Source organism: Aulonocara sp. 'chitande type north' Nkhata Bay, linkage group LG17, assembly GCF_057382095.1.
Source record: "Aulonocara sp. 'chitande type north' Nkhata Bay isolate Kocher_YH1m ecotype deep benthic linkage group LG17, A_spYH_male_GT1.1, whole genome shotgun sequence".
NCBI lineage: Eukaryota > Metazoa > Chordata > Actinopteri > Cichliformes > Cichlidae > Aulonocara > Aulonocara sp. 'chitande type north' Nkhata Bay.
In genome coordinates, this window is record NC_141360.1 from 8311633 (window position 1) to 8323737 (window position 12105).

At 41.5% G+C, this 12105-nt stretch overlaps 1 protein-coding gene across 1 annotated transcript in view; it reads right to left on the bottom strand.

Moving 5' to 3' along the window:
- col24a1 (collagen type XXIV alpha 1) overlaps positions 1-12105 on the bottom strand; it is an 85684-nt gene that overhangs the window by 34851 nt on the left and 38728 nt on the right. The window contains exons 15-22 of the mRNA XM_086268401.1: positions 7410-7463; positions 7261-7305; positions 6858-6911; positions 6624-6677; positions 5508-5561; positions 2978-3031; positions 2839-2892; positions 1053-1097 (exon numbers count right to left, since the gene is read on the bottom strand). Coding sequence (XP_086124527.1) covers positions 1053-1097; positions 2839-2892; positions 2978-3031; positions 5508-5561; positions 6624-6677; positions 6858-6911; positions 7261-7305; positions 7410-7463 — 414 coding nt within the window. The remainder of the gene's footprint in view (positions 1-1052; positions 1098-2838; positions 2893-2977; positions 3032-5507; positions 5562-6623; positions 6678-6857; positions 6912-7260; positions 7306-7409; positions 7464-12105) is intronic.

Genomic DNA, 12105 nt, shown 5'->3' on the forward strand with positions numbered 1-12105 from the left:
TCTGTCCTTAACACGGATCAGTCGTCCTGTCCCCTTGGCAGAAAAACAGCCCCATAGCATGATGTTTCCACCCCCATGCTTCACAGTAGGTATGGTGTTCTTGGGATGCAACTCAGTATTCTTCTTCCTCCAAACACGACGAGTTGAGTTTATACCAAAAAGTTCTACTTTGGTTTCATCTGACCACATGACATTCTCCCAATCCTCTGCTGTATCATCCATGTGCTCTCTGGCAAACTTCAGACGGGCCTGGACATGCACTGGCTTCAGCAGCGGAACACGTCTGGCACTGCGGGATTTGATTCCCTGCCGTTGTAGTGTGTTACTGATGGTGACCTTTGTTACTTTGGTCCCAGCTGTCTGCAGGTCATTCACCAGGTCCCCCCGTGTGGTTCTGGGATCTTTGCTCACCGTTCTCATGATCATTTTGACCCCACGGGATGAGATCTTGCGTGGAGCCCCAGATCGAGGGAGATTATCAGTGGTCTTGTATGTCTTCCATTTTCTGATGATTGCTCACACAGTTGATTTTTTCACACCAAGCTGCTTGCCTATTGTAGATTCACTCTTCCCAGTCTGGTGCAGGTCTACAATACTTTTCCTGGTGTCCTTCGAAAGCTCTTTGGTCTTGGCCATGGCGGAGTTTGGAGTCTGACTGTTTGAGGCTGTGGACAGGTGTCTTTTATACAGATGATGAGTTCAAACAGGTGCCATTCATACAGGTAACGAGTGGGGGACAGAAAAGCTTCTTACAGAAGACGTTACAGGTCTGTGAGAGCCAGAGATTTTCCTTGTTTGAGGTGACCAAATACTTATTTTCCACCCTACTTTACGAATAAATTCTTTACAAATCCTACCATGTGAATTCATGGATTTTTTTTTTCACATTCTGTCTCTCACAGTTGAAGTGTAGCTCTGGTGCAAATTACTGACCTCTGTCATCATTTTAAGTGGGGGAACTTGCACAATCGGTGGCTGACTAAATACTTTTTTGCCCCACTGTACGTGTGCGGCTGAGTGCAAATTCAGTGTATGAATTTGGGAGTTCTTACAGTAGGGCCTGGCCCGCCGGGTGGGCCGAGTGGTCCTTCGTCGCCCTGCAGAAACAAAGTTTGTTCAATCAAAAGTTTCCAAAGGCATGTTTCTGAAAAGCTGTAAATAAAAACGTGTTACACTGATTTGAAAATTGTATAAAGCATTTATGTCTCTTCACAAACAGATGTTAGAACTTATATTTTTATTATATTACATAATACCAGGAAGTTTAGCACACTGATGTATCACTTCTTCTTTTAACAAAATTTAGAAAGCATGTGCAAGGATAACAATTGGAGAGTTTTTTTCCATTCTTAGTGGTAAATGATTTCAGCTCCATGATGGTTCAGGGCTTCTTTTTATTAATTATTAACATTATTATTATCATGATTAATGACTAATAGTCTTTTTTTAAGCATAGGTTCAATCAAAAGTGAGCCATCAAACCTTTAAAAAGTGGAAAACCCTTATTAATGATCAAACGTCCCTGTGCAGTGATTTCCACTGTAGCATTGTGCCAGCAACTCTGGGGTCATCTTGTAGCACCGTGTTACTCCTACCCATGTTTTTTTGTTGCATGCAACATTTCCCCTCTGAGCATCCATTATCGCTAACAGATGAAGGCAATTCTGTCTGAATTGGTGATGTCGGCACATTCCCTTGTCTACAGTACAGGAACTCCACAGGGGGCTGTGCTTACTTAATTCCTGTTTACTCTGTACACCTCAGACTTTCAGCAAAACTCCCGGTCATACCACCTACAGAAAATCTGATGATTCTGCAGTTGTCTGATGTCAGCAGGAGAACCACCGCTCACTAGATTTCTTTTTTCTTTCTTACAAACCATAGTGTGTAAAATCCCAGCAGTTTCCGAAATACTTAGACCAGCTCATCTGGCCTTAACCCACTCTTCTCCCTCATTCTGATGCTCAGTTTGAGCTTCAGTGGTTTTTTGTTTTTACTGTGCCTACATTTCTAAAAGCATTGTGTGGCATGCTAATTAGATATTTTACTTCAATGAGAGGCTGAACAGGTGTACCTAATAAAGTGTCCATCTTAGTTTCTTACAAGGTCTTGCAAACTGGATATGAAAAGGTTTAAATTTTACTCAAATAAAGAGAAAAAATGTATATATCTTGTTATTTCTCAACATCATTATTTTGGGTAAATGGCCTGCATTTGTATAGCGCTTTTCTAGTCCATAGGACCCCAAAGCGCTTTACACTACATTCAGTCATCCACCCATTCACACACACATTCACACACTGGCGATAGCAAGCTACATTGTAGCCACAGCTGCCCTGGGGCGCACTGACAGAGGCGAGGCTGCCGGACACAGGCGCCACCGGGCCCTCTGACCACCACCAGTAACAACCTTTGTCTGCGTACTCTGCCGTGTGTGACAGAAGAATACATTAGCCAACTCTACACCGTTGTGTATGGAGGCCAGATCAATATTCCAACATTAAGCACAATAGAAAACTGTGTGTTGCTCTACACTTTCCAGTGGATTCTGTTTCTATTTACAGGGCTGGAAAACATTTCAGCCTTGTTTTCATAAGCACCTGTTGGTGAATCATGACTTCACCTGGTGGAACATGCCCTGAGAGATATAGCAGGGGGAAAAAAAACTGAGATCTGAGCTATACCTGTGAAATATGAATAGATGTTAAAATGAGAGGGAGTGTGCTAATTCATCTTGCCTGATCAAATGGAAATTCCTCAGTGAGCTATAGTTTCCACTTCTCTTCTCTGAGTGAATTGAGAACCTGGAAAGATAAGTTAGGTGTCAAATTGTCTCACCTGTATTCCTTTAGGCCCTGGCGGACCCTGGGGTCCTCTCTCACCCTGCAAACCCTGAAACACAGGTGAATGTATGACTGGATGAAATTAATGAATGAGTGGATGGATCGAGAGAGTGGAAAAAGAGATGCCGTTGTACCTTTGGACCAGGTGGTCCGTTTGGGCCCGGCGCTCCAATGTCCCCAGGAAACCCCTTGCAAATTCAGGAGAGAACGAATATTGTTATAGAACATTATTATTAAGCCAAATGTTTTGATTCCTCTGCATTAACCTGTATAAGACAGAACTCTATAAAAATAATGATGGATTGCTGCTGAGCTAATGTTCTCCCTCAGGCAAGCCTGCCATGACACAATCACTCATCTCATAAAATGTGCTTGCGAGCTGCAGCCTTTGTGACCTTTGATGACGTAGCAATTCTGGGCAGCTTGACTTTGACATTGTCGATGTGTTTCACATACTGTGCAGTATTAACAAACACTTTAACAGAAGGTGAGATATTCTGCATAACACCTAAAGACAGAGTGCTGGCAGACCATGACAGAGCAGGAAAATTTTAAGGACATATTAACATTGTGGAAATGTAATAGTTTTGACTTAGAAACGCTTGTGGCTAGCAAGATAATGTGCTACATTCAGTTCAGTGCTATGTTGTTGCTAGTGGGAGAGCTAGCATAGCATAGAGAAGATTTTTCAAGTACGTATTCAGGAGTTTTTAATTTAACCACAAACTGTAGTCAGATGAGTTGATGCCTGCGAAAAGCTCCAACAACAATCCCACGCTGCTGCTCTTTCTCTCTAGTAAAACGCTTGTTTTTAAGCTTTTAATGGAACTACTACTAATACAGTTATCACGAAAAACCCCAACAACAACGTTTTAAGCAAAGCAAGTCGATTATTGACTTAAAAAATTAAAGAATGTAAAATAATTACTTGCCTCTTCCATGACAAAAAAACCAATTCAGTCTCTATTTGTCAGAGCATCTATAGCTAATTTTAATAATTCAAATCAACATCAAATTACAATTTTTAGCAATTACAGGGATTATGAATGACAAAGATAATGTTTTCTGAGTATGAATAAATAAACTCAGCCCAAAAAAGGAACAAAAGAATGACAAAACATGCAAATACATGTACCTAATATGAGCGACTTTGCCCACACAGACACACTCAGCAGTATAAGACTCTGTGAAGTCATCCGTTTCTGTTTTAAGATTTATATTAAGCTGTTCATTATCTTCTAAATTGGTAGATAATTTGGTGTGAAAGCAAACGGAATAACAACCATAACAATCCCTTCGAATCTAAGGTGAGCCAGCATTTGCAGTATATGCACCGTGAATGAAAATACTTATTTTACAGCCACATGGATTTAGCTTAAATCCTATATCTGCTACCTGCTACCTTATCCCCCTATGCTGTCTTTGTCTTTGCATTATCATAAGTTTGACTTGGAGCAGCCATAAAAGAAGCACTCTCTTGGCAACGTGTCCATTGCATTACACACTCTATTAGGAAAGTAGCTGTACCTCAATCTGTCTTTACTTTAGTCAGCATACTCCACTGAGCCAAAATACAGCAAAAAAAAAAGAAAAAAAGAAATGCTGTCAGATACTACAGTCAATATTTTAAGAAGACAAAAGCTGAAACATTTTACTCTGACCTTCTCATACTTTATACTGGACTGCTGAATACTGGCCTCAGTGAAGATCATGTTTTTAACAGTAGCTGCCTCTGACTCCCCTTTATTTCATGCAAGCGCAACAAATATTAATAATAATAATTTATTTGTACAATAATTTTCAAAACACAGAGTTACTAAGTGTGTCACAGTTTGAATAAAAGCTAACCATAAGTATACATGTTCCAACATACAGATACATAAATGGGAAAATATGAATGGAAAACTAACCTGTAAAAATAAGAAGTCAGTCGCTCTGATATAAGCAAGAGCCAGTCAATGTAGAGCTTTATATGTTAATAATTTGATGTTAAGGTGGATTCTGAATGTCACTTGGACCCAGCAAACGGAAGCAATAATAGCTGTGATTGGTGAGCGTCAGATAGCAGCAAGGCTGCTAACAAAAGCTATGTTCTGCACCATCTGAGAGGAGCTATGGAGGACTGAGAGATGCAAGTGACTGACAGTAATAGGTGGGAGAAAATTAAAGTGTATATTAAAAGCTCCAGATAAAAGAATGAGTCTTTGATTTTTGCAACATTTCTTAAATGAAAGAAACATGACTGGATGAGATTTGAGATGCAAGATGCAAAACTCAGACGTCGTTCAAAGATGTGCAAAGATGCAGATTTCTAACGTTGCTGACTGATCTCCTTAGAGAAACTGTCAAGAACCTGTTTTACCAGGATTGAGATGAACGAAATTTGAATACATCCACTTAGAAATGGCAGAGAAGCATTCACTGAGACGGGAGATGCTGTTAAGGTTTTAGGGCTTAACAGAAATGTACAACTGTGTGCCATCTGTATAGCAATGGTAAGAGATTCCTTTGAAACTATTAAGAAACATGTATAAAGAAAACAAAATTGGTCCAAGATTAAGTGCTGGGGGACTCCACATATGAGGAAATATATTTGTTAATATGCATTGGTAAGTATCTGTCAGAAAATTGTGATGAAAAAATGCACAACCATGTATGCCTTACCTCTGGTCCTGGAGGCCCAGGTGATCCAGTCACACCCATTTCTCCAATTTTACCCTGACGAAAAGAGAAGAAAGACATGAACAATTTGCTCCTCTTGTGTTGTGCGGATATAATCCCGAAATAAGTCACTGACACCACTTTGATGATGTATTCAAATGTTAGATCACCAAGGGGATCCTACAGAGAGTCTAAAGCACTCAGATCATGATTCTGCTTGCTATAACTGTCAGACAGGACAGGGTATAAAAAAAGAAAGTAAAAAGTAAAAAATTAGCCAATAAAGACTAATAATGTTACTTCATATTTGCTAATCTGTGGTTGACAAAAGATTTTCCAAGCAGTTTCTGTCACTCCATTTTAAATGTTTGTTTCTTTGCTTTGATTCACTACAGATAGCCGTTTAACTTGTGCAACTTTCCTGCCATTATGTTAACACACTAATATTACAGACAGCTGGGCACCAGTCTGGGTTTGGTGTGGAATAATCGCTCTAAGCGCTTCAGTAACAGTTCTTAGTAAGTCAAAGATGCAGCAGTTTGCTGAAACCACAACTTATCTCTGATTGGCTGGCAAGAGACAAGAGCTGAAAAAACCCACCTGAAACCAAAGATTGAGCCAAAGGGATTACGTTTACACATGCTAACCGCTTTATTTAGCACTGGCTGTGTTTAATATAATTATCCAGCACTGTAACAGTATACATATGACAGGAAATAGCAAAAACCCTTTAATCATGTAGACTGCTAACTACATGTTAGCTTTTTGTCTTTTCTTTCCTCTTTACACTGGGCTAACAATGTCATTATTCTCATTACGTGACTTGTTTAGATATCATCCTGCAGGGAATTTGTAATGTTTTAACTTAAAAGAGATTAATTTGGTCTAATGGTTGCTTGTGCTGATAAGCAAACCCAGAGCTGTTTAAAGACATTAATTTCACATTTATCTCCTATCACTGAATCTCCCCTCCCAGAAAATCTAAGATAAAGGTAATGTTTTCTGAGTATGACTAAATAAACTGAATCCAAAAAGCATGGCAAAACATCCACGAACATGCAAATACATGTTCCAAGCATGAGTAACTTTGCCCACTCAGACACACTCACACAGACATACCGGTGGCCCTGGTTTCCCTCTGGGCCCAGGAAGACCAGGTGCACCAGCAGCACCCTGAAAGACAAACACACACCATTTTTGAGTTGATTTCACAAAGTCTGTGGTTGACTTTTCTTGTTTTTTAATCAATCTCTATGTACCGTAATGGAGCAAACACAGGTAGAACCTATTGGTAACAGCAGATACACATATTGCATGGTCACATGGCGTGCTATGCTTTGTAAGGACGCTTACCTTATCCCCCTGGTACCCCATCTCTCCTGGCTCGCCCCTTTGTCCGGTTTCACCCTAGATTTCATAGTATCAAACAGAGATATAACACAACACTGCACTGCCGCAATAATCTGAAGAAACCACAAACAAAAAAACGGCACACACTATACAGAGGCTGTTTAATGCACCAGCACTATCAAAATTTAGTTTGATAGGTTGAGTTCAATGTCGTGAAAGCAAATGAAGAGTCTGTAAAGAACCACTGGAGCAATATCAGCGTTTAACATGAAAAAATGATTAAACACTAATACATAGGACTGAGTTTGCTGGATGTGTTAGCAAAATGTCACAAGGATCTTATATAGTACGTCCAAGTCACACATTACACACAGATGCACTGCAATAATATAAATATTTAGATCACCTTATCACCTTTCAATCCAGGCAGGCCGGCTCGTCCTGTTGGGCCCTGTCGCAGAGGGAGCGGAACAAAGGGAAGGAAAAGTTTAACATTCAATCACTTAGGATTCTCCTAAGATGTAAAAAAATGGTAGAAGCAAATATCAGGCCCACCTGAGGTCCCACCATACCAGGCAGTCCTCGTGGTCCCTCGGGCCCTGGGTCTCCCTGCGAAGAGAAGGACACAGTGGAATTTATGTATCACAAATAGGGATGGGTACCGGTGTCCGGTTCTGACATAAACGGCAGTAACCAGACCGAAAAGCAGCGCACATTTCGGTGCTTTATTTCAGTGCTTTTTTTTCCTGAGCTGTGATACACTTTAGATTCTAGCCAATCATTTTACGTTTCCGAGGATAGTAGGCGGGGCCAGGTACGTACGTTCTGTTAGAGCAGAGCTACAGATTAAAAATGTCCAAGGCGAAGCGGTCAAAAGTCTGGCTGTACTTCACAGCAAAATATGCAAACTCAGCAGCCTGCAACAAGTGCTTTAAGCTGATACTGTGATACTGTCAAAGGAGGTAACACCTCAAATCCGATGAAACACCTGGCGACGCATAGCGGTTTTTTTAAAAGCCCAGAAATGCGCCGTATTTGATAGCTTGCTGCGAGACCTCACACCGAGCACATCTACTGCCGGTGGGTTGCCTGTTATGCAACATCCCCCAAAAACACGAAGAGGAGAGTCCTGGCCCCTAGCCCTGCCAGTGTAGCAGAAATGATGACGGATGATGGTGGCAGCAGCCGTTCTTCTCTGCGTGAGTAGCTAATTTACGTTGAGTAGGCTAACCACGTTATTACATTAATGCATGTAAGGTGAACTAGCAAACATCATCATAGCTACATGCGGATGTCCTCTTGTTTGATGGCAGATACTCCCTTCACCCTGGCTAAAAAGGCTAAAATGACCAAAGAAAAAGTGGAAAACAGTTAAACATGAGAGGTTTAGGACAAAGTTTGTGTTTTTTCAATTGTTTAAGCACTGCTTCCAGCCAAGAGTGATACCATATATGCCCCATAGCTGCAGAAAAGGCTAACATTGTTATATTTTTACAAAAAACAGCTGAACATGAGAGGTTTTTGGACCAATTTTGTGTTCTCCATTCTTTAAGCACCGGTTTGAGCACCGTTTGAGCACCGGCACCGTTTCAAAAGTACCGATTTGGCACCGGTATCGGATAAAACCTAAACGATACCCATCCCTAATCACAAATATGTATCACAAATACACACACGTAGTACTTGTAATATGAGTCCATTGTTGTTTGATAGTGAATGGCAGTTTTGCACAAAATATTTCTGATCCATTGTTGACATTGTATTGACATGCAGCACATTCCTGTTTGCCACAACCCTATGAGAAACATAAGCAGTGTTGGCAGAGTATCCAGTTGTTTTGCAGCGGTTTGGGTTGCCAGGCCCCAACAGTCAATCCACTCTAATTGACAGAGGTGAGGGGAGACTGGCCAGAAAGTGTGGCTGGACCAAACAGCAGACAGGCTGCTCAGGTAGCTTTCACCCTGTCTGCAGTAATAGTCAGAAGCACTGATGTGATGACAACAATTTGTATATGCACAAGTATGTGTGAGAGCATACGTGCTATACTATTCCCACAGACACAGCAGTTACAAGTTACTCTGGGTTTTTTCCCCCTCTATGCCTAAAGATAGTGGAAGCAATACCATATTTGCTCGGTAGCAGCAATGTCTGATGCAACCAACAAAAGCATAGTGAATACAGATGGATACAAAACCAAAATAAAATCCAGAATTTTGCACCACTCGTCTGCAGAAAAGGCCTGAGAGCAATAATGTTACTGAAAAACAAACCTAAAAGAATTAAAGAACCAACCACTAAAAACAATCAATGTGTTGGTCTGACCAATATGCACAAAATCAGTAATAAGTAGTACAGAATACTGTCTATGTTGCATCATCAAAGACATGTGGCTTAAACTATAAGTCCATCTGGACCCCTTAAGGTCAGTGTTTGATGCTGAGGCTCCGCTGTGGTATCGCAGGAGGACACACACAAATCACATGCCTTCCATCAAAAGAGGCTTTTAACAGTGGACACATGAAAAATGATGCACTGAAAGAAGGGGGAAAGCACAGATAGAAAATGTTCCCCCATTGCCCCCACCCAAAAACTCCAGAGTCCACTGGCCGAGCTGAAACAACAGGGTACATCAACATCCCACACAGAGCCTTTCCTCAAACTGCTGTCAAGATGAAGCCTGTCTGCCAGGTGGTTAAACGTCATCCAAACCGCTATCTGCTCGCCACGTGGGGAAGACAATTGGTTCGAGGCTCGATCAAATCCAGATTGCTGCATTCCTGTACATCATGTTTCAACACAACCGTTGTAGCCTCAGAAAATCCAATTAGACATAGAAATGTTTCTACACCCAGGACATCATAATCCCATTTAAGCGCGCCACTTCAAATGCCTCCAATTCAGACCCAGACAAGATTTAGTGCATTTTAATTTAGACTTGGCCACAAACAGCATGTACCTCTGTTAGCCACACACCAAATCTGATTGGCTACATACCAAAAAAAGGGTTGGGCCTCCTCTGGTAGCTTATGTGCTTATGCCGTTAAAGCGATTAAGTATCTCCTGTAGGTGTAACGTGTAGGTGTCCCTTTTTTCACCACGTAGTTTATGTGTAGACAGCTGTTATTCCTTGCTACTGCAATAAGACATATACCAATAGCTAATTTCACTCTAACTTCAAAGTAACTTCAGAAGAATAGATGAGAAGGTATAAATCTAGAAAGTTAATCTAGTTCCTGACACAGTCACAGTCCAGTATAGCTAAATGACTTTGGTGCAAACTACTGAACTGCAATCCCCATCATTTCCTGTCTGTCTTCAATATCATGATTGCTACCTTCATGGACACATTCACAAGTACTTTGAGTGTAAATAGAGCCATTCCTAAAAAAAAAATGCAGGTAGTACAGTGGGGCAAAAAAGTATTTAGTCAGCCACCGATTGTGCAAGTTCCCCCACTTAAAATGATGACAGAGGTCAGTAATTTGCACCAGAGGTACACTTCAACTGTGAGAGACAGAATGTGAAAAAAAAAAAAAATCCATGAATCCACATGGTAGGATTTGTAAAGAATTTATTCGTAAATTAGGGTGGAAAATAAGTATTTGGTCACCTCAAACAAGGAAAATCTCTGGCTCTCACAGACCTGTAACGTCTTCTGTAAGAAGCTTTTCTGTCCCCCACTCGTTACCTGTATGAATGGCACCTGTTTGAACTCATCATCTGTATAAAAGACACCTGTCCACAGCCTCAAACAGTCAGACTCCAAACTCCGCCATGGCCAAGACCAAAGAGCTTTCGAAGGACACCAGGAAAAGTATTGTAGACCTGCACCAGACTGGGAAGAGTGAATCTACAATAGGCAAGCAGCTTGGTGTGAAAAAATCAACTGTGGGAGCAATCATCAGAAAATGGAAGACATACAAGACCACTGATAATCTCCCTCGATCTGGGGCTCCACGCAAGATCTCATCCCGTGGGGTCAAAATGATCATGAGAACGGTGAGCAAAGATCCCAGGACCACACGGGGGGACCTGGTGAATGACCTGCAGAGAGCTGGGACCAAAGTAACAAAGGTCACCATCAGTAACACACTACAACGGCAGGGAATCAAATCCCGCAGTGCCAGACGTGTTCCGCTGCTGAAGCCAGTGCATGTCCAGGCCCGTCTGAAGTTTGCCAGAGAGCACATGGATGATACAGCAGAGGATTGGGAGAATGTCATGTGGTCAGATGAAACCAAAGTAGAACTTTTTGGTATAAACTCAACTCGTCGTGTTTGGAGGAAGAAGAATACTGAGTTGCATCCCAAGAACACCATACCTACTGTGAAGCATGGGGGTGGAAACATCATGCTATGGGGCTGTTTTTCTGCCAAGGGGACAGGACGACTGATCCGTGTTAAGGACAGAATGAATGGGGCCATGTATCGTGAGATTTTGAGCCAAAACCTCCTTCCATCAGTGAGAACTTTGAAGATGAAACGAGGTTGGGTCTTCCAACATGACAATGATCCAAAACACACCGCCCGGGCAACAAAGGAGTGGCTCCGTAAGAAGCATTTGAAAGTCCTGGAGTGGCCTGGCCAGTCTCCAGACCTCAACCCCATAGAAAATCTGTGGCGGGAGTTGAAAGTCCGTGTTGCTCGGCGACAGCCCCAAAACATCACTGCTCTCGAGAAGATCTGCATGGAGGAATGGGCCAAAATACCAGCTACTGTGTGTGCAAACCTGGTAAAGACCTATAGTAAACGTTTGACCTCTGTTATTGCCAACAAAGGTTATGTTACAAAGTATTGAGTTGTATTTTTGTTATTGACCAAATACTTATTTTCCACCCTGATTTACGAATAAATTCTTTACAAATCCTACCATGTGGATTCATGGATTTTTTTTCACATTCTGTCTCTCACAGTTGAAGTGTACCTCTGGGGCAAATTACTGACCTCTGTCATCATTTTAGGTGGGGGAACTTGCACAATCGGTGGCTGACTAAATACTTTTTTGCCCCACTGTATATAAAAACAACAACAAAAAACATGGTGGAAGAATTGTAAAGAGAAAAAACAAGGGTATTATTACAACTACTCTGGTCTCCATCTCGCCCTACTGTTTTTCTTTCAGGCTATGAAAAAGTGTCGGGCTGCATCACATTTTGCCGAGTCACACACTGGCAGAGACATCAAGTGCATACCAGAAGGAACACTTGCTGTTTATGTTCTCTCTGCGATTACTCGAGTAAAGGTTCTAACCA